The 19628-nt window shown below is 59.3% G+C and overlaps 1 protein-coding gene across 1 annotated transcript; it reads right to left on the bottom strand.

Annotated features, from left to right (window-relative positions):
• Window positions 1-279: 279 nt before the first annotated feature.
• Window positions 280-17126, bottom strand: ATOSB (atos homolog B). The gene is given in 10 exon segments (XM_087703235.1): window positions 280-459; window positions 766-833; window positions 1124-1219; window positions 1221-1257; window positions 1259-1281; window positions 1450-1543; window positions 1762-1820; window positions 4095-5177; window positions 5864-6081; window positions 17020-17126. Coding segments are annotated over 8 exon segments (1425 nt in total). The 5' UTR covers window positions 5088-5177; window positions 5864-6081; window positions 17020-17126; the 3' UTR covers window positions 280-404.
• Between the last annotated feature and the right edge of the window lie 2502 nt (window positions 17127-19628).

The raw sequence follows: 19628 nt of genomic DNA, 5'->3' as shown, positions 1-19628 counted from the left end.
GACTGTTATCTGCAGTTCAGCAGTTCTAATCCCACCAGGCTCCGGGGTTGACTCAGCCTTCCATCCTTCCCAGGTGGGTGAAATGAGGACACGGATTGTTGTTGGGGGCCATAGGCTGACTCTGTAAACCGCTTAGAGAGGGCTGAAAGCCCTATGAAGCGGTATAAAGTCTAACTGCTATTGCTATATTGCTATTGCTATTGCCCTGCTCTCTCCTGTGCCCCAGGGAAGCCCCCCCCCGACCCCTGGCCCCCCTGCCCTCACCTCAGGTGTTATCAGGTAGCAGAGGATGCGCTTGGGCTGCCCTGCGGGGTCCGAGCCGGGGGCCTCCCCTTCGCCCACTGGCACCAGGAAGATGCGATGGCGCAGGAAGGTGGAGGTGATTGGCTGGCATGTCATGGAAGTCAGTAGGTGACCAGGAACATTTTGACCACCGTCTTGTTGGGATTGAATAAGGTCTGAAACGGGAAGGGACGTCGGTGGGCAGGGAGGAGGGAGGGCAGGAGGGAGGGAGGGGAAGGCAGAAGCTGCTGGCGGGCACCACAGACACAGCAAGGTCAGGAGTGGGGCTATTCGCACCAGGGCTCCCCCCCCCTGCCATGCCTTCTGTCCCCGTCCCCCCCACTCTCTCTGCTCTGGGGAAGGAGATGAGGGGAGGGAGAAGAAGAGCAGGAGGAAGAGGAAGAAAGCCAGGCTGTCTCCAGCCCCCAGGCTGCTCCCCGTATGTCAGAGCCCCCCCCCCCTTCCTCCCGCTGCCACTCACACACTTGGATGGTGCCCGTTCTGGGGATGCTGTACCCCTTCTTTCCCAAGGCTTCCAAGTCAATGACTCCCTGTGGCACAAAGGCAGCACCAGAACGTTAGGAAAGAGAGGGGGGCATGGGCAGTTGCCAGGTGAAATTCATTTGGGGAGCCCCTTGCTGGTTGAATCAAGGTTGTGGGGGGGGGGGCTGGGAGGAAGCCCCCTTGAGCTGGGTGCGCCCTACAGCAGAGTGCCTTCCCCTGGGCCAGCCCCACCCCACCCCAATCCAGGAAGGAGGGCAGGAGACGCCACTGCCAGCTGCCTGCCTGCTCACGTCCTCCCCCCCCTCCCCAGGACCCCCCCTCCCCTGCAGCCCCTCACCAGAAACGGGGAGGGGGCGTTGTGCTCGGCTATGTCGAAGTAGGTGACCTCCACAGGGAGGGTGGCATGCTGTGGGCAGTAAGATCCACTGGCCCCCGATCTCTGCGGTGAAGCCTTCGATCCGGCCGGAGGCGGAAACGCCCCTTCAGCATCGACTCCTGCCAGGAGGGAGGGAGGGAGGCATTTTTTGTGAGAGGGGGGCCTGACCAGGACACGCCCCCCCCCAATGTCCCAATGAGGATCGAGCCTTTCTCAGCTCATCCCCCCTAGTAGAGAGGAGGCAGCCACCCCACAGTTTCGCGTTCAGGGGGGACATTAACGGTTACCTCAAAATTCCCCAGAAGGGCGTGGCTGGTGGAGGTGGTGGGGGGCCGCCTGCCCACGAGGGCCTTTCCGGGACTGCTGCGCAGCTGCCTCCTCCTGCTTGGGCAGAAGGGAGTTTCACTCCGGGGGGGGCCTCCTCCGGCCCCTCTTGGACCCCTGTTGGGTGTGGGGTGCTGGAGGGAGAGGTGGCCTGGGGCTCGGCCACATGTGTGGCTTTGGGGGGGCTCCGTGGACAGGTCCCGTGGCCGTCCCCCCCCCCCCGGTTGCAGGGTTTGGAGGCTCCCGTGATCAAAAGGGGGGGGAGGGGAACTCACGGTTTGAGGTGCAGCCCCGTTTTCAATGGAGACGCCCCAGTCCTGCCGCTTGCTGAGCCCTGCACAAGGAGACCGAAAGGGGAGGTCAGTTCCCGCAGCTCCACACAAGCCTCCAATCCAGGACCACCCCCACCCACCCCCCAGAGCCAATTGCTCTCCTCCTGGGGGCAGCCAGGCACTTACAGCTCCAGCTACAGAGGCCAGGAAGAAGCCCGAGGAAACACCCCCCCTCCACCATTCCACACAGGCCACCCCTTGGAAGCCAGCCCTAGGAAGGAGGCTGCTTGTCAGCAGAAGGCAGGCCAGCCCGGCCAGCCCCCCAGGAGCAGCAGCCAATGGGCCCGGCTCACAGCTGCCCTGATGGGAGGCCAGTTCAGTTCTCTCAACCTCTCGGCCCCTGGAAGGTGCTTGGATTCCCTGGCCCACCTGTGGGTTGCTCCACACATTTTCAATCAGTCCAGGTGGAGAAATGCTGAGTTACCTTCCCCAGGAGCAACTACCTTTGGGGCATCTGGAACCCCTGCTCTTCCCACAGCAGGGCTGGCTCAGGAGGGGGACCAGGAAGGCCCGGAGGACAGGAAGGGGCTTCGGAATGTCCAGCCTGCCTGAGTGGGAACCTGAACTCGGGGGTCTCTTTGTAACAGAGCCCCCACTGCAGGCTTGGCTGCTTGCTTGTCAGGCTCCAAAGACCAAACACGGAGGCTGGAACGGATGGATTGCTAAAGCCCCTGCATGGGAGTCTCCCCAGGGAAGGGCCGGAGGGGGCGAAGGGTCCGTGGAATTCAGGGGCGGCTGGGCTCAGCCCGCTTGTGGCACAGTGGTTAGGGTGCAGGCCACTTCAGCTGGCTGCTTTCTGCAGTTCAGCGGTTCTAATCTCACCGGCTCAGGGTTGACTCAGCCTTCCATCCTTCCCAGGTGGGTGAAATGAGGCCCCGGATTGTTGTTGGGGGGCGATATGCTGACTCTGTAAACCGCTTAGAGAGGGCTGAAAGCCCTATGAAGCGGTATATAAGTCTAACTGCTATTGCTATTGCTATGATGGGCAGATCCCTCTTTTCACTTCTTCCTCCGGTTCTGCCACTCCTTCCCCTGCGCAGGCTATTCTGGGGCATCCTCTTCTGGCTTCTTCAGTAACCTGAGCACTGGGGACACCCAGGGACGGGAATGCAGCTGCCGGGCAGCTTCTGGCTGCTCTGAGCCTCCAAAGCCGTCTCTGGCGCCCGTCATCCTCAGGCCACATTCTCCAGCCGGAATGGTTGTGGGAAAAGCAGTCGGGGGCCCCACCGAGAGGAGGCCAGAGAGAGAAGATGCCCACTGGGTGGCAGTGCCAGGCCTCCCCTAACTCCCCCAGCGCAGTTATGTCTCCCTCTCTCTCTCTCTCATTAATTTAAAACAGAGGCCCCTCCCCGTTACAGTTTTTTTCTACTATACTTTAAAGCTCCTATTTTTAATTCACACTTTTTAATTGCACAGGTGTGTATCTGTCAGCAGCCAATTAGCAATAGCAATAGCAGTTAGACTTATATACCGCTTCATAGGGCTTTCAGCCCTCTCTAAGCAGTTTACAGAGTCAGCATATTGCCCCCAACAACAATCCGGGTCCTCATTTTACCCACCTCGGAAGGATGGAAGGCTGAGTCAACCCTGAGTCGGTGAGATTTGAACTGCCGAACTGCAGTCAGCTGAAGTAGCCTGCAGTGCTGCATTTAACCACTGCGCCACCTCGGCTCTTTTAGATTGCAGTGGGGTAGAAATGCAGTAGATATGGAAACAGAAGGCCAGGCCTCCTCCTGCATCTCAGGGGAAACGGAATGTCTGAGAGAACCCAGGGATTCACCCCAGGCAGAGGGGCAGGAGGGGCAGGGTGCAATGGAGCTGGAGTGGAGGGGGGGGAGGCTTCCTTCCCTTCCAGGATAGGAGATATCTAGCACATGAGTCCTCCCACATGCAGCCGTTTGCGCAAACAACACACCTGCACCCACCATTGGTGCCTGCTCACGGGGGGGGGGCTTGCCCCTTGCATGGAACCCTCCCCTCGCCCCACAACCCCGCTGGTTCTTCCAAGCCGGAAAGGTTGGGGACCACTGATCTAGCAGGCTGGGAAAGCCCACCTCTGCCGTTTACAGCTGCTGGGTGGCAGGAGAGAGACGGCCCTTTTCAGCCCTCAGTGAGGCTCCTCTGCAGGACCACAGGGGGTGCCGGAGAGCTCAGGGCTCTGCCAGCAAGATGGCACCCCAGAAAGGCAGTTCTCCGCCTGGACCCAAAGCTCCTCACCCCCAGTCCACTTTGGGGGACAGACCTCCCATGGGCCCTTTCCGGCCCCAGTTCCTCACCTTGGCTGCGGGAAGCAGGTGGTTCCAGAAGGGGGCGCCCTTGGCATCAGTGCTGCGGCAGGAGGCTGGCACGGTGGGAGAATGCAGGGCCCTCTTTTTGCGTGCTGGTAGAAGGCTCTCTTCCTCCAGGCCGGCGGCTGCCCTCCCTTCAACCGAGGGCAGCAGCTTCCTCTTGGCCGGGCAGCTGGCAGGGCCGCCTCCCGAGAGCTGGCCGCTGGAGCAGGGTGTCTTCTCGGCCGAGCAGAGCCCGTTGGCGCTGAGGCTGGGGGCCTCCGGTGGAGTGTTGGGCGCCTGGGCCTCCTGGAGCGGCTGCCCTGGCGGGGGGGACGGGGGTGCAGGGCTGTGCAAATCGTGATCGTGGGGGAAACGGGGCCCCCCGTTCTCCTCTGGCCTGGAGTCCATGGCGGGCTGCTCCCCCCACAAGACGGGGGCCGAGTCTCTCGTGTGCAAAGTGGCGCAAAGCCTGCCAGGCGCCGGCAGGGCCGCCCCCCGGCCCTCAGCAGCTCTGGGCTCCCGGCCTGCGCGCTGGCCGGGACTGACCTCCTGCCGGTGCTCTACGACTCGCAGGCCGCTGTGGGAGAAGTGCTGGGCGGCGCCCCCGAGGGCCAGCCCGTCCACCAACAGCCCGTCCTCAATGGCCGCCTCCTCCTCCTCCTCCTCCCTCCCCCAGAGGCCCCTCTTGGCATCCCACTCGCCGCCCTCGGCCACCCACCGGGGCTCCGGGCAGGCCCGCTTGATGGGCTGCCGTCGGGGCCCCCTCTGCTGCGGGAGGGCAGAGCCGCCGCCCCGGGGAGAGAAGATGGAGACCTGGTAGACCTTCTGGCTGCCCAGCTCTGGCGGACTGCAGCCCATCTGGAGGCCATGATGCTTCCAGGGCTGCTGCTGCTGCTTCTCTTCCTCCTCCTCCTCCTCCTCATCTTCCTGCTGCTGCTCCTGGCTCAGGCCTGTGCTCTGCTCGCGGGGAAGTCCGGGCTCAGCACTGAGGTGCCTCATGGGGCTGAGGGGCAGGACAGGCGCTAAAGTGCCGCGTGTTCAGGGCGTCCGGCCGAGTCCCCTGCTAGGAAGTGGGCTGCACAGCCACATCTGAAAGGAGAGGGCAGGCAGGGCTGGTCAATCCCCCTCCCCCAAGGGAGCTTCTCCAGGCCTCAAGCAGGACCCCCACACACACACACTGCCCTCCAAGGGGCAGCCCCAGACCCAGCCATTTCTCCCCCAGGCAGCCTCCCTCAGCTGCAGGCCGCTGCACCCCTCGGGGTTCCACCACAAAACCGCGGTAGACTAAAGCGCGCTCGACGAAAGCGCGTACGTGACGTCATCACAGCGCGACGAAAACAGCACGCTGTGAGCGGTAAACTTAAAATTAACGTGTAAATCTAAACCTAACCCCCCCAAACCTAACCCTAAACCTAACCCTAAGCCTAACCCTTAACCTAACGCTAAACCTAACGCTAACGCTTAACGTAACCCTAACCCTAACCCTAACCCTTAACCTAACCCTAACCCTAAACCTAACCCTTACCTTTATGTGAATCGGCTTGCTTTAATTTTATTTTAATTTTAATTTAATTTATTTTTAATTTTATTTGTCGCGCTGCTGATGACGTCAGGTACGCGCTTTAATCGGGCGGCGCGCTTTAGTGGACCGCGGTTTTGTCGTGCCACGCCCCTCGGAGCCAAATCCGGAGTGCGTGTCCTCCTGAGCCTCCAGCCCCATTGCAAGGTCCACAGCCCCACCCAGAGTTTTCTCCCCCCCGAAGCGGCCCACTCACCCCACTGCACGGCGTCCCGTCCCCTGGCTGGCTTGTTCTCCTGCTGCAGCAGCCGACGGTGACTGGAGAAGCTGGCAGGGGACACCTGCCACCCCGGCACTCCCCAGAAGCGGCGTGGCTGCCGGGGGATGGCGCCCACCATCACGGGCTCCGGCTCGGTTCTGCGTGCAGACCTCCGCGACGTCCCCTCTGGCCAAGGGAGCAACTGGGCAGCAGCCCTGGGGAGACAGAGGAGCAAAAGGCCGCCTGTAGCCCCCCTCAGGTGTGGAGGTCAGAGAAACCCCCCCCCCCCGACACATAAGGGAGGAGGAGGAGAGGAGGGATCTCTGGAGCTCCTTAATGAGGAGGGGGAGACCAGGGACCTTTCAAAGGAGAAGGGGATTCCCTGGTCAATCCACAAAGGTGTCCAGGGAAATCCACCTGTGGCTTCAGCCACGAAGGATTTCTTCCCCCCCAGCCAGGGGGAGACAGGCCTCATATATGTAAAATGGTGGCTCGCGCTTCACCTGGGAAACCTCCGGCTTGCTCATCAGGTCTGAGCTGCCTCGGGGGCTTCCCAACTTCAACGTGGCTGGCTGGGGAGTTCTGGAAGTCCACAAATCCAAAGTTGCCAAGTTTGGAGACCCCCCCCACGCCAGGATCTAAATGCCTGGGTCCTCCGTCCACCTCTCCCCACCCTCCTCCGCTTATCATCCCGGCAAGGACGGAGTCCCGGCAAGAGGAAGGAGAGCCAGACTGGCACGGATGGACTGAGGGTCCTCTTCTCCTCTGGGTGGACCCTCTCTTCGAATTCCTCCCCCACCCCCAACCACCACCCCCTGCACACAGAAGGGTTTCTCCAGACAACTCCATCAGAATCAAGGACTGGCATGGGCACAGAATGGCAGTCAGCTGTACCAGCCAGGAGCCGACTTCCCACAAGAGAGGCTGGCAGGCGGCCTGTGGCTGGAGGGGGGCACGGGAAGCCCCACCTGAGCCTGAAAGGGGGGGGAGGTGCTGTTCCAGAAGAGGGGTCTCCAAACTTGGCCACTTTTAAGACTTGCGGACTCCAGCTCCGAGAATGTCTCAGCCAGCTATGCCCAGTGTGGTCAGGCTGAGGCATTCTGGGAGTTGGAGTCCATAAATCTCAACCTTAACCACCCTGCTCTAGGCCAGTGTTTCTCAACCTTGACAACTTGAAGTCCTGTGGACTTCAACTCCCAGAATCCCCCAGCCAGCATAGCTGGCTGGGGAATTCTGGGAGTTGAAGTCCACAGGACTTCAAGTTGCCAAGGTTGAGAAACACTGCTCTAGGCCAACCTGGGGGACCACAAGCAAACCATCATCAATGCCGGCCAGTTTTCCAAAAGGGGAGCCATAGGGCAAGAAGGGGCCTCAGCATCTTCCCTCCCGGAGGTCTCGGTGGCTTCCAGCACAGGGGTCTTTGCCCCGTCTGCCTGGCTCCCCCTGCCCCCCCCCCACTCCAAAAGGCTACCCAGGCCAGCTGCTGGTGCAGTTCCAAGGTCAGGACTCAGGGGAGGAGGAGACCACCGGAGGGAGGAGAGGCTGCTCCTCCGGGTTTTACCTTCCCCATTCAGCCCAGGTCACCATGACGCCCCACCCCCTGCACCTCCCCTGGGCAGAGCCAGCCAATGGCAGCCCAGTATGTAAATCAGCCAGGCCACAAGAGAATGGGGGGGGGAGAGGTGGGGGGCAGGCAGGGGAGGCCAAAGCTGGGAGGAGGGAGGGAGGGAGGGAGGGGCAGGGGCTTTGTTTCCAAGGTCCCTTGGAGGGCAGTCACCTCCAGACGCTCAAGGGGAGGCAGCTGCCCCACAGCAGGAAGAGGGACACTGACCCCCAGCACCCTGCATCTCCTCGTCCTCCTCCAGCCCTGCTTCTTCCAAGGACCCCACTGCCATGACCCTGGTTGAGCTGGGGAAGGGAGCCCAGAGCAGGGCCTTCATCACCGTCACCCCCCTCCACACACCCCCCCTTGCCAGAATCTGCACAGAGCAGCTAAGGGGGCAACCGGGACTTAGGTGGGGATGGGGAATCAGTGCTGCAGCCGCAGTGCCAGGCGAGGGGTTTTGTCTTCAACTGCCCCCCCCTCCCTCCCTCTCTCTCTCTCTCTCCCTCTCTCTCTCTCTCTCTCTCTGCTGGGCTGCCTACTGGGCGATCCGGGCGGTTGCCAACATTGCCAGAGTGGAACAACTTCGCCGCGAGACCACCCCAGGCGGGAGAATGGCCTCCATGTTATCCATCCGTTTCTTCGACATTATTTCCATCTTTGCCAGTGAAAAGAAGGCCAAAGAAATCGGGGCATTTGTGGCGTTGAGTTATCCCGTCTGGAACGATCTCGCGGCGACTTGTCCTGAGGCCAGATACCCATGGGCAGTTCTCCCACTCGGTGCCAGCCAGAAAATAGCAGTAGCAGTTAAGACTTATATAGCGCTTCATAGGGCTTCCAGCCCTCTCTAAGCGGTTTAGAGTCAGCATATTGGCCCCAACAACAATCCGGGTGCTCATTTTACCCACCTCGGAAGGATGGAAGGCTGAGGGAAGGAGGAAAGAAGGGAGGGAGGAGGGAAGGAAGGAAGGAAGGAAGGAAGGAAGGAAGGAAGAGCAATAGCAATAGCACTTAGAGGTGCTATTGGCGCCTCAAGGTGGCGCAGTGGTTAAATGCAGCACTGCAGGCTACTGCTAGATCAGCAGGTCAGCGGTTCAAATCTCACCGGCTCAGGGTTGACTCAGCCTTCCATCCTTCCGAGGTGGGTAAAATGAGGACCCAGATTGTTGGGGGCAATATGCTGACTCTCTGTAAACCGCTTAGAGAGGCCTGTAAGGCCTATGAAGCGGTATATAAGTCTACTGCTATTGCTATATTGCTATTATATACCACTCCATAGTGTTTTTATAGCCTTCTCTAAGCGGTTTACAGAGTCAGCATATTGCCCCCAACTATCTGGGTCCTCATTTTACCCACCTCGGAAGGAGGGAAGGCTGAGTCAACCCTGAGCCTGGTGGGATTTGAACTGCCGAACTGCAGATAACAGTCAGCTGAAGTGGCCTGCAATATTGCACCCCAACCACTGTGCCACCTCAAGCAGGACCCCCCCACATTGCCCTCGGAAAAGAAGCTGGGCAGCTAAGAGCAAAGGAAGGGCAGAGAGCACCGGGGCCTGGCGAAGAGGGCTGGGCTGCTGCCAGGAGACCCTCTCAGGGGGGCTGGAGGGGAGAACCGCCTGAGGGGCCCGAAGGAGGAAGGAGGGGGCGAAGGCTGAAGAAACTGCAGCTTCTGCCCAGGGATTGTGCAAAAGGAGAGGGGGCAACAGAGGCCAGGCGCAGGGTCTCCCAGGAAAAGGGGCTCAGGCAGGAACAAAGACCCTCAGAGGTCTTTGGGGGGGGAGATGCAGACAGCTCCCTGAAAGGACCAAGAATGAAGCTGACCGAGACCCAGGAGCCCCAGGAGGCAGGCAAGACCGATGGCTGACCGTGACCCTCAAGGGGTCAACAGGCCACTGCCCCCTGAACTGCAAAGTAACAGGATGCCCACATCTCCTCCTCCTCCTCCTCCACCACCCGTCCAGAGGGGAGCCCTCCCCAAGCTGCTGCCCTTTGATAACAGCAGGATGAGGCCCTGCAGCCACCAACCTCCACACCCTCCTTGGCTACACAGAGGAAAGAGATGCAGTGCATCCCCCCCACCCCCCAATCCAGGAAGGCCCTGCAGCTTCCTCAAACTTGCCTTTGGTAGGAATAGGATGGCAGGGATTGGGGAAGTCTGGTCAAATGGAAAGAAAAACAAGGTGTGTGTGTGTGTGTGTGTGTGTGTGTGTGTTAATGACAGCAATCTTCCAATATTGGAGGGGCTGCTGCAGACAGGAGGAACGCAACCTTTTCTCAAGGCAGGACAGGAAGCAGCGGGGGGGGGGGGAAACGAATCTACGAGAGGAGCAACCTGGACCTAAGGAGGAATTTCCAGAGAGTGAGAACAATTAACCAGTGGAACTGTGAATCTCCAGAAGTTGTGGGTGCTCCGACACTGGAGGTTTTCAAGAAGAGGCTGGACGGCCACTTGTCTGAAATGGTGTAAGGTTTCCTGCTTGAGGTCCCTTCCACTTCCGTTATTCTCAGAAGCACCAGATCCCTGATCCCAGAGGATCAGCCCTCTGTGGGTCTTTTGAGCATTTTCCCCCCCACAGGAATTAATTTTTCTGCCATTTTTCTGGGTCACTGGGCCTAACTAAAAACAGGAAGAGGCACAGAACAATCTTAGAAGCACTGCTTGGAAGGTGCAAAATGGACATGAACCCATCCCTTCCGAAGCCCCTGTTGTGTAGGTGTGGGTCACCCATGGCCCAGTTCATACCAGGGCATGCAGAGCCACGCTGAACCACACAGGAGAAAACAAACTCCTAAAACTCCATAACATCCTGATAGTTCATAACATAACATCCTGAGATGTGCCCTACCAAGGACGCCCAGGATTTGACCATATATAGACAGAACTTCCCTGGGCAGTAGATTAGAAATTGTATTTTTACAGGCTGTTTTTAACCACATGCTGATTGCTCCTCCTGCCTTTGTCCTATCTCAATAAAAGGGGCTCTCAGACCCCCAATCTGGGTCGCTCCATCCCGAGAAAGATCGTGTCCTGTCTTTTCTCCACATTGGCCTCATGGACGAACCACGGGAACGTTACAAGCCCCCTCGCCCCCCCCCAGCCCCCTCAAGGAGAAGCAACCAGAAAGAGATCACCAGGGACCAGAGAGGCTTCACAGCCTCCTTAAAAGGACAAAAGACACACCAGACCCCCCCGTGCACCTGCTGGACCCAGGCCCAATCTTCTGGCCCTGGCCCACAGCGCCTCCCGCTCCCCAACCAGGCAGCAGGACAAGGCCAGGTAAGGAGGGGTGGGCTCAGCCACCCGCAAGGACAGCCGAGCGCCTTGGGGAGAGAAGAACCTTTCTTCTCCCAGGTAAACCAACTCAAAGGGACCAATCAAACGCCACGTTATTTTCAAATCGACCCACAGGAAATGCCTGGTGCAGCATTCATGCAGTTTTCTTTTGGGTCTGCTAATGGAACGAAAGGTCTCGGTGCCTTTGCAAACGCCCGGCCTTATTCCAAGAGCGGGAAAAGGAAATCCAAGAATTTCACTGGGATTGAAGAAGAAAGAAGCAGCAGGAAGCAGTTTGGGGACGGATTCCGCTTGATACCCCCGTACAGGGACTAAGCTCCCTTCCCTGTGCCCTCCAGTCATGGCAGTTCCCATCATCCCCAGCCGTCGCGAGGGCTGACGGTCTGGGGAAGCAAAGGGAGGCAAAGAAACTCACCACTTGGGAGATCCAAACATGAAGGAATCGTTTTTTGTTAAATTAAACCATTGACTAAATTAACAAACATGTTATGGATTACTAGGCTTCAGGAAAACATCTGCTCTGGCAAAGTTTCTTTCCATTCCAGTGGTGCAGAGCACCCGGCAGCCCCTGCCCTTCCTCGGGAAAGGGGGGGGCTAAAAGAGCAGGAAGGCAGCTAGTAGGGGCTTCCCACCCCCCTTCCCAGCCTCCGATCGGCCTTCTTCTCCACAGGCCCGGAGGAGAGCGTCACTCTCGGCCGAAAGGCAGCCAGACTCCGCTGCCAACCGGCCAACCGAGCCAGCAAACTACACCTCCCAGCCTGCTCCTCTCCAAGGATGCCGAGCAGTGCATGCTGGGATTTCCTAGTCCTCCTGATTCTCCCAGGGATGAGAGCGGTGTCCTCGCTTAACCCCAGCAGCGCTCAGCTGGCCCTGAGCGCATGACGGGCGAGAGGGAGGCTGAACACGCTTCTCCTCCCCCCCGCAGCCGCCCCCACACACACGGGCCCTGCAGGCGGGTTTCGGGGAGCGCCAGGCCAGCGATTCCCAGACACGGAGCCAAGGTGGGAGGGAGGCAGCGCCCTCCTTAGCAGAGGCACAAGGCCCTGGGAAGCATTTGCTGGGCGGGGGGGGGCAGCCCACAGTGGCCAGAGCCATCTAAGCTACGTAGCCCACCCACCCACCCCCCACAATTCAAAAATACCTCCGCAGCACAAGGGAAGGAAAAGCAGAGGAAGAAATCGAAGGGGCTGAATACAGAGCCAGGAATGCTGGGACAGAATAGCAGCTCCAGGCACCCCTCACCCAAACACACACCACCCCGCAAGGTTTGCCACGTGCCCACAGAGCCTTGGCACCCAGGCTGCGTCTTCTCTGCAGCAGCATGGCTTGGTGGTGGCCTCGCCTGACCCTGCAGCAGCTGAGCCCGTGAGAAGCAGAAGGGTGGCCTCAGAGCCTCCCAAGATTTGGGGTGGGGGGTGGGTGGAGAGCACCCTCTGAAGTAGCAAAGGCCCCGGGGGCAAGAGGTGGGGGCCACACAGGTGAAAGAGGAGCAACGGGGGCCGGTTCCACCACAAAACCGCGGTAGACTAAAGTGCGCTCGACGAAAGCGCGTACGTGACGTCATCACAGCACGACGAAAACATCGCGCTGTGAGCGGTAAATTTAAAATTAAAGCGAAAACCTTACCCTAACCCCCCCAAACCTAACCCTAAACCTAACCCTTAACCTAACCCTAAACCTAACCCTAACCCTTAACCTAACCCTAACCCTTAACCTAACCCTAACCCTAACCCTTAACCTAACCCTAACCCTAACCCTAACCCTAACCCTTAACCTAACCCTAACCCTAACCCTTACCTTTATGTGAATCGGCTTGCTTTAATTTTATTTTAATTTTAATTTATTTTTTAATTTTTTTCGTCGCGCTGCTGATGACGTCAGGTACGCGCTTTCGTCGAGCGCGCTTTTGTCGACCGCGGTTTTGACGGGTCACGACGGGGGCCAACTGGAGGCGGAGGAGCAAAGACCACCATTTATCTCTGAGTGACGGATGGGAGCCCACTTCCCTCCGGAACAGATTAGGGCTAAATTTGGTTTTATTTTCTTAAATTTTATGCTTCGCCAACTCAAGTTAAGTATAGAGCCAATAGGATGATCCTCTAGCTTTCTAAGGGGCTGGGTTAGGGATAGGGCCTAACTCTAAAGGGGGGGGGGGGCAACCTATTCTCCAAAACACCAGCAGTCAAAACAAGAAGCGACGGATGGAAACTAATCAAGGAGGGAAGCAAGCCAGAACTAAGAAATTTCTTGACAGCGAGAACGATTAATCAGTAGAACTGCTTGCCACCAGAAGTTGTGGGTGCTCCAGCACTACAGGTCTTTAAGGAGAGACTGGGCAGCCATTTCTCTGAATTGGGATAGGATCGCCTGCTTGAGCTAGGGGGGTTGGGCTAGAAGACCTCCAAGGTCCCTTCCAACTCTTGTTATTCTGCTAATCTTTATATTTAATGGTTGCCTCCTTCTAGCACAATGGGGGTGGGGTGGGGATCCAGGTTTTGATGATGTCCGATTGCTCTCCCCTAAAAGAATGGAGAGGTTCACCATGCCCTTCCATGGCCTGTGAGATGCCTTCACCAAAGATCCAAGCAGAAGCTAGAGCAGTGTTTCTCAACCTTGGCAACTTGAAGATGTCTGGACTTCAAGTCCCAGAATTCCCCAGCCAGCATTCGCTGGCTGGGGAATTCTGGGACTTGGAAGTCCAGACATCTTCCAAGTTGCCAAGGTTGAGAAACACTGAGCTACAGGATCTCGCAGCGTCAATGGCCGCCTAGCGAAATGAAGCCCATCAGCTCTTCATGACCTGATGGGCTTCGAGCCAGAAACAATGGGGCTTCTGGGGGGGGCACACCCATGTTCTTCGTGGCCTCCGTGCTTGCTTTTATCTGCACACAGTCACACCCCAGGCGAACCGGAAGTGGGAACCAGTTGCTCCGGCCTTCTAAGTTGCTAAAGATGGGACGCACTTCCACGCTTCGTTTGCATCAGAAATTAGTAACGCAAACTTTGAATTCTCCCTTGTTGTTTCCCCTTTTAACAGGACAGCCGGGAAGCCATGATTTGTTTTCACCTTCCCCTCCTTGGCTTCTCTGAAAAAAATTAAACCCAGATCTTGGCTTCACAACACAATAAAGGGGCCACAGAAATTCCAACCCTGAGCTTACAAATATTCTCCTCTTATCGGTGCAGAAATATCCAAAATGCTTCCGGTCGGGGCAAGAAGTATTTGGAGTTTATTCGGACTGAGGCGCTAACAAATGGATTCCACTCTTAAGTGACCACACAAATAGATCCTCTCCACGGCGATCGATCGATCCCAACCTGGTCCTTTTAGGCTTCCAGGGGTGCCTGGTCATCACTGTCATCAAGGCCATTGGCCCTCATGCTGGTGGCCACCTTCTCCTCTCTCCTTCCCTCGTTCCCAGGAGGCAGGGATGACCTCCTCCAGGCCCTTGTGGACATCAGGTGTGGTGGCTGCCCAGACAGGTCTGACCCACAAGGGAGGCCAGGCACCCCAGGATCTGTAGGGACGCCCGTGGCACGACATAACCGCGAACGTCAAAAGCGTGCCGACAAAACCGCGGCGCTAAAACCGCGATGTCAAAAGCGTGCCGACAACAGCGCGCTGACAGAAGCGCGATTTAAGTTAAGGTAAGGTTTAGGGTTAGGTTTAGGGTTAGGTTAAGGGTTAGGTTTAGGGTTAGGTTTAGGGTTAGGTTTAGGGTTAGGTTTAGGGTTAGGTTAAGGGTTAGGTTTAGGGTTAGGGTTAGATTTAGGGTTAGGTTAAGGGTTAGGTTTAGGGTTAGGTTAAGGGTTAGGTTTAGGGTTAGGTTTAGGGTTAGGTTTAGGGTTAGGTTTAGGGTTAGGGTTAGATTTAGGGTTAGGTTTAGGGTTAGGTTTAGGGTTAGGTTAAGGGTTAGGTTTAGGGTTATTTTTAGGCTTATGTTACAGCGCGCTTCTGTTGGCGCGCTGTTGTCGGCGCGCTTCAGCGCTCATTCGTCTCCGCGGTTTTGATGGTGCGGTTTTGTCACCGCGCTTTAGTCACACGCGCTTTTGTCATACGCGCATTTGTGGTGGAACCGGGACGCCAGCCACGGAACCAGGCAATTCCTCTGCCAAGGAAGCCTCAGAATCTGGCCCCAGGCTCAGCTCTCCAGGGGGATCCTGTCCTCCGAGGCCTCCCCAGAAGAGCCAGACTGGCAGCTCCAGAGGCTGGGCAGAGAGGAAGCCATTCCCTGACGAACATGCGCCGAAGTCATGACATTCAGTGCTCAGCCTGAAGTCACGCAAGGAGACCAAATCTCGGAGGCCTACATTCAACCGGTGGGGGGCCCACAACCAGCGGAGGAGGCCTCCAAGGGAAAAGGCAAATAGAGTCACCTTGAGGCGAGATGGATGGCAAGCAAAATTAAGGAATAAACAAAATACAACACAGGAAAACAAATGAATTGCAACTCCTTTCATTTCCTCCTCCCAAAGAAAAGAAAGAAGGAACTGGCTTATCAGCCCCCCCCCCAACTAGGAAACGTACCGCAGGATCAGCGGTCCAGCACCAGCAGCCCTATTGGGCAGGGAGGGAGCTCCCCCCCCCCTCAAAAGAAGACCAGAAGGTTCCCTTTGGAAACACGAAGGAGCTCCTGAAAGGGCAGCTGCAGAGGAAACAGACCCTTCGTGCCCACCTCCAGCACCCCAGGCCTAGAAAGCAGGCATGGGCACCCCCAGCCCCATTTCCAGTTACAGAGGGAGGGAAACCCCGGGCCCTTTCCCCGCAACTGACTTTGCCCAGTCCACGCCAGGAGCAGCAGCGAGGCTAAGTGGGCAGGGTCTGCCTGGGCAGCATCGTCAGGAGCAGGGCAGGGGAAGAGACCCCTCCCCTACCCCCTCCCAAAGAGCCCAGCCCTGGGCGTGGCGTGGCTGGGATAGGGAGCTCTCTTCATCCAGCTGCTGCAGACCAAAGGCCAGGCTTCCGCCCGGGGCCTCTCTGCCCAGCCCGGGCGTCTGGGGGCAGGGCTGGCGGTTCCTGCTTCCCTGCTGACGCAAGGCTTCTGTGCCAGCCGGGCCTCCTCCCTGCCAGCTGACTCACCTACAGCTGGGCTGCCACCAGGAATGCCACGGGCGGAAAGGGTTGGCCAAGCGCTTCCAGAACAAGCAGGGAGCTGCTGGGGCCTCAACCGCCAGCATCAGCAGGTGCCAGGAGGGGCCCCCTTTTGGGAGCCAGACTGAGGGGGCTTGAGGTGTGACAAGCCCCCCCCCCGCCCCCACCAGGCCTGGGCACAGAGGGGCAGAAAGCACATCTTGGGAGAGAAGGAGACAGGCGTAGAGCCCCCCCCCCCCCCGAGAACAGAGGATTTCACAGCCCCCCCACCCAGGTGGGAATCCCGGAGAGTGAGGAGACCCTAGCAGAAAGGGCTGGGGGGAGGGGGGGCTGGTGGTCAGACCTCCTTGGAGAGCCAGAGGAAGGGCCAGCTCAGCTAAGTCTGGCCAAAGTGGGGGGGGGAGCAAGGGGACTCTGCCATCTAGACTGTCCCTAAAGGGGGGGGGGCAAGGGGAATTGCTGGGGGGGACTGGTACTCTTAGAGCCCTCCCCTCGCCCCTGGCTCAGGGGCAGCTATTCAAAGGAACGGCTCCAAGGGGGGGAGGGGCTGGGCGATTCTCCTCCCTGGCACCTGTAGAGGTTGGGGAGCCATGGGGCACGCACCCCTCCTCTTCCTCTGGTCCTCTGCAGACTCTGCCAGGGAAAGCAGTTGCCAAGCAACCCCCTCCCCAACCTGGCAGCTCTGCCCTCTGGAGGGCCCGAAGTAAGGGCTGCGGGGGGGGGGAGCAGCCCTCGATCCCCCTCCCCTTCAGCCATCCCACCGCTGCGGCCGATGAAGGGGGGGCGGAATAATGCCGGGCTATTGAAGAGGAGGGGGGAAGATGGCAGCTCCACACACACCCCCAGGCGCCCCCTCCCTCTTTGCACAGCAGACCGACTTCGGGCCTTGCGGAGGGGGCGTCCCAGTCCCCGCAGAGCTCCCCAGCGCAGACCCCGGCCACGTCAGGCGGCCCGCAAGAGAGCCCCCCCCCGCCGGCCCTTTGCCCCCCTCCCCAACTAGGCTCCGGTCCAGCAGCCCAGCCGGCCCCCGCCCGCAGGACAAGCAGCCCACCTGGGCCGGGCCCTCCCGCACCGGCGGCGGCGGCGGCGAAGAAGAGCCCCCCCCCCCGGCAATTCAGGGGAGAGCCCGGCCGCCCTCGCCCCCTCCTCTCCCCGGCCGCTCACCTGGCTCTCATGGCCACGCAGCCGGCCGCCGCCGCTAACCGAGTCGAGGAGGGCCGCCTGGGCCGGGCTGCCGGCCCCGACCCGTCTCCGCCCCGCCGATGCCCGGCCCCGCCGGACCGCCCTCCGCCCCGCCTCCCCTCCGCTCGCTCGGCGGTGGCAGCCGCGGTGGAGGGAGCCCGTTGCCCCCCTCCCCGCCAGAGCCCCCCCCGCTCAACTGCGCTGCTCCCCCTCCCCTCCCCCTGCTTTGCAGGACAGAGCCCCTTTTCCTCCCAGCCCCGCCCCTGGTGAGGACTACAGACCCCATGCTCCGCAGCCCCGAGAGCGCGCAAATCCTCCCAGCCTCCACTGGGGGGGCGGGGGCTTTGTTACTGAAACCCCCGCCGTCTACCTGCAAAAGCGCGTGGGGGGGGGCAGAGAATAGGGGAGCTACCGCCTCCCAGCCGCTCTTGCGCATGAGCCAAGCCGGGTGGGGTGGGGGGACAGGAGACAACCCCCCCCCCCGCAGAAGCCTCCTTGGCCCCAGGGAAGGAGGAGGAGGAGTCTCCCCAACTGGGGAAGCTTGTGGGGGGGGGGAATGCTTGGTGTGGTCCCAACCCTGTGACCTCGGGGGATGGGGCTGCCCCCCCCTCCCCACAGCCATCCTGCCAAGCTTTTGTCCTTGCAAGCCAGCAGGGTTGCCATAGTGACTCCCCCTCCCCTGCCTCCCCTCCTGTCTTTGTTCGGGCAGCTGCAGGCAGCCACTCGGCCCTCCCCCGCCTAAGGACGGAGGCATCCACAGCTGGCTTCTGTGGGGGGGGACCCAGTGGCTGGGAGGGGGCTCTTGTGCAAGGGGAACGCCCCCAGGCTGAAGGGCACCCTGAAATCTGAGAGCCCCTTGGACAACAAGACAGCAGACACCCCCCACGCCCCCCCCAGGCTTCCTCGGGGACCCCCTGAGGAAACACCCCCCCCCCAAGACACAGGGTCAGGGTGGGAGTTAGCTCAGCCTGTGGGGGTGAAGGCAGAGCTTGGAATGAGAACAATGCCCGGGGCCCCCCCAGAAGGTCCCTCTGAGGCTGCTGGCACGCCCACTGACCCAGGCGTTCCCCCGAATTCACCTGCTTGCCACACACTGGCCAACCACATTTTCAACTGGAGGATTGTGCAAATTCAGCCGGGAAGGGTGTGCGGAGTTTCGTCAGCTTCATTTCCTCTACAACAGGCCAAGCAACCCGCCCTGGGCTTCAGCCCCCCCCCCCCCGCCACCTTCCTGGCCTGAAGCCCCCTGGCCCCAAAAGACACGTTCATCCCCCCCTCCTCACGCCTGCCTTTGCCATCTTGTTCCTTCCACCCTTTTAGGGGAAAATTGCCCGAAACCCTTGAATTAACCCTATGAGAAAGACCCTGCTGCCCCCACCTTCCGTGGCCAAGGCTGAAAGACACGAGACGCTGGCAATCACGGTGCCAGGCAAGGAGGAGATGCCACTTTAAGCTTTCAGTGACAAAGAACTACGGAGGGCAGGAGATAAAGTTCCGTTTGATTTAAATTTTTGCTCTTAACTGTTTGCCTCTCCCGATAAGCGTCCCCCCCCCTCTGCTCAGAGATCACCAGCAGTTTTTGGAGGGGCTTCGAGGCCGCCTGGCCAGGGGGGGACAGAGCAACGAAGGCATTTCCCTTCCTTGTAAAGGAGATGTACGTGAAGGGGAGGTTACAGCTGTGCCTGTGTAGGAGCTAATTATACCCCACTTGGCTGAGGGACAAACCGTACCCAGAGCTGTTTGCCTGTGTGCCACACTCCAGACCCCTTCAAGTCCTCCTGCAGAGACGCAGGTGTGTGTGTGTGTGCACGTGCAAATCCAGATTTCCCATAACAGAAGCCTGCAAAAGTTGCACAAAAGCGGTACATTCCAGAGCAGAAGGCAGGGGGGGTGTGGGGGAGCCCCTTCTCTGGGCAGCTGCTGGCACTCGGACTTCGGTTCCAATGTCCCCATAGCCTGCTGGCTGAGAGGGCCAGTTCAGCCCTCCAACCGCCCTCTTCTATCCCTGCTGCTATGGGCAAATATGCCCACCCAGATGGTCAGTGGGCCCGCCAGGTAATGGGGAGCGTAGGAGAAGTCCAGGCTCCAGGGAGTCTCGTGGAGAAAAACTGCAGCAACCTTTTCCTCCATGGGGAATGAGGACTCGGATGGGGTGGGGGGGGGTGGAGAGTGGGATAGGAATTCACAGGCTCTTGGGAACATCCAGGACTCAAAGGTGCTTCCAAGCCCTTCTGCAACCCCGCCAGGCCCACAATTTCAGTGCCTGCTTTGTGTCCCAGAGAGAATGTCTCTCCCCCAAGGCTGTTAAAAGGCCTCCAATTCAGGCCAGGTCACTCCCCCCTCGGGCTCATCTGGAAGGATGATCAAAGGGATGGCAAGGGGGGGAGAGAGCTAGAGGACAGCTGTGATGGAGCCAAAGCTTCTGGTTGGCAGGGAGGGGGGGAGGAGAGGCTGGCTGCTCAACAATCCTGAACAAGCAGATTCCCTCCCCCATTTGGCCTTTTTTCTCAGGAGCCTCATAGGTGACAGTCCTGCACCAGGTGCTCCCAGATGGGGGGGTTCTGGCATCCCACCCCCATGGCAAAGAGGAC

The sequence above is a fragment of the Thamnophis sirtalis genome, unplaced genomic scaffold (assembly GCF_051295495.1).
Source record: "Thamnophis sirtalis isolate CommonGarterSnake01/CBP01778 unplaced genomic scaffold, rThaSir2_p1.2 scaffold_112, whole genome shotgun sequence".
Classification (NCBI taxonomy): Eukaryota; Metazoa; Chordata; class Lepidosauria; order Squamata; family Natricidae; genus Thamnophis; species Thamnophis sirtalis.
The sequence above is the reverse complement of the archived record's forward strand: the minus strand, read 5'-3'. Positions and strand labels throughout refer to the sequence as shown.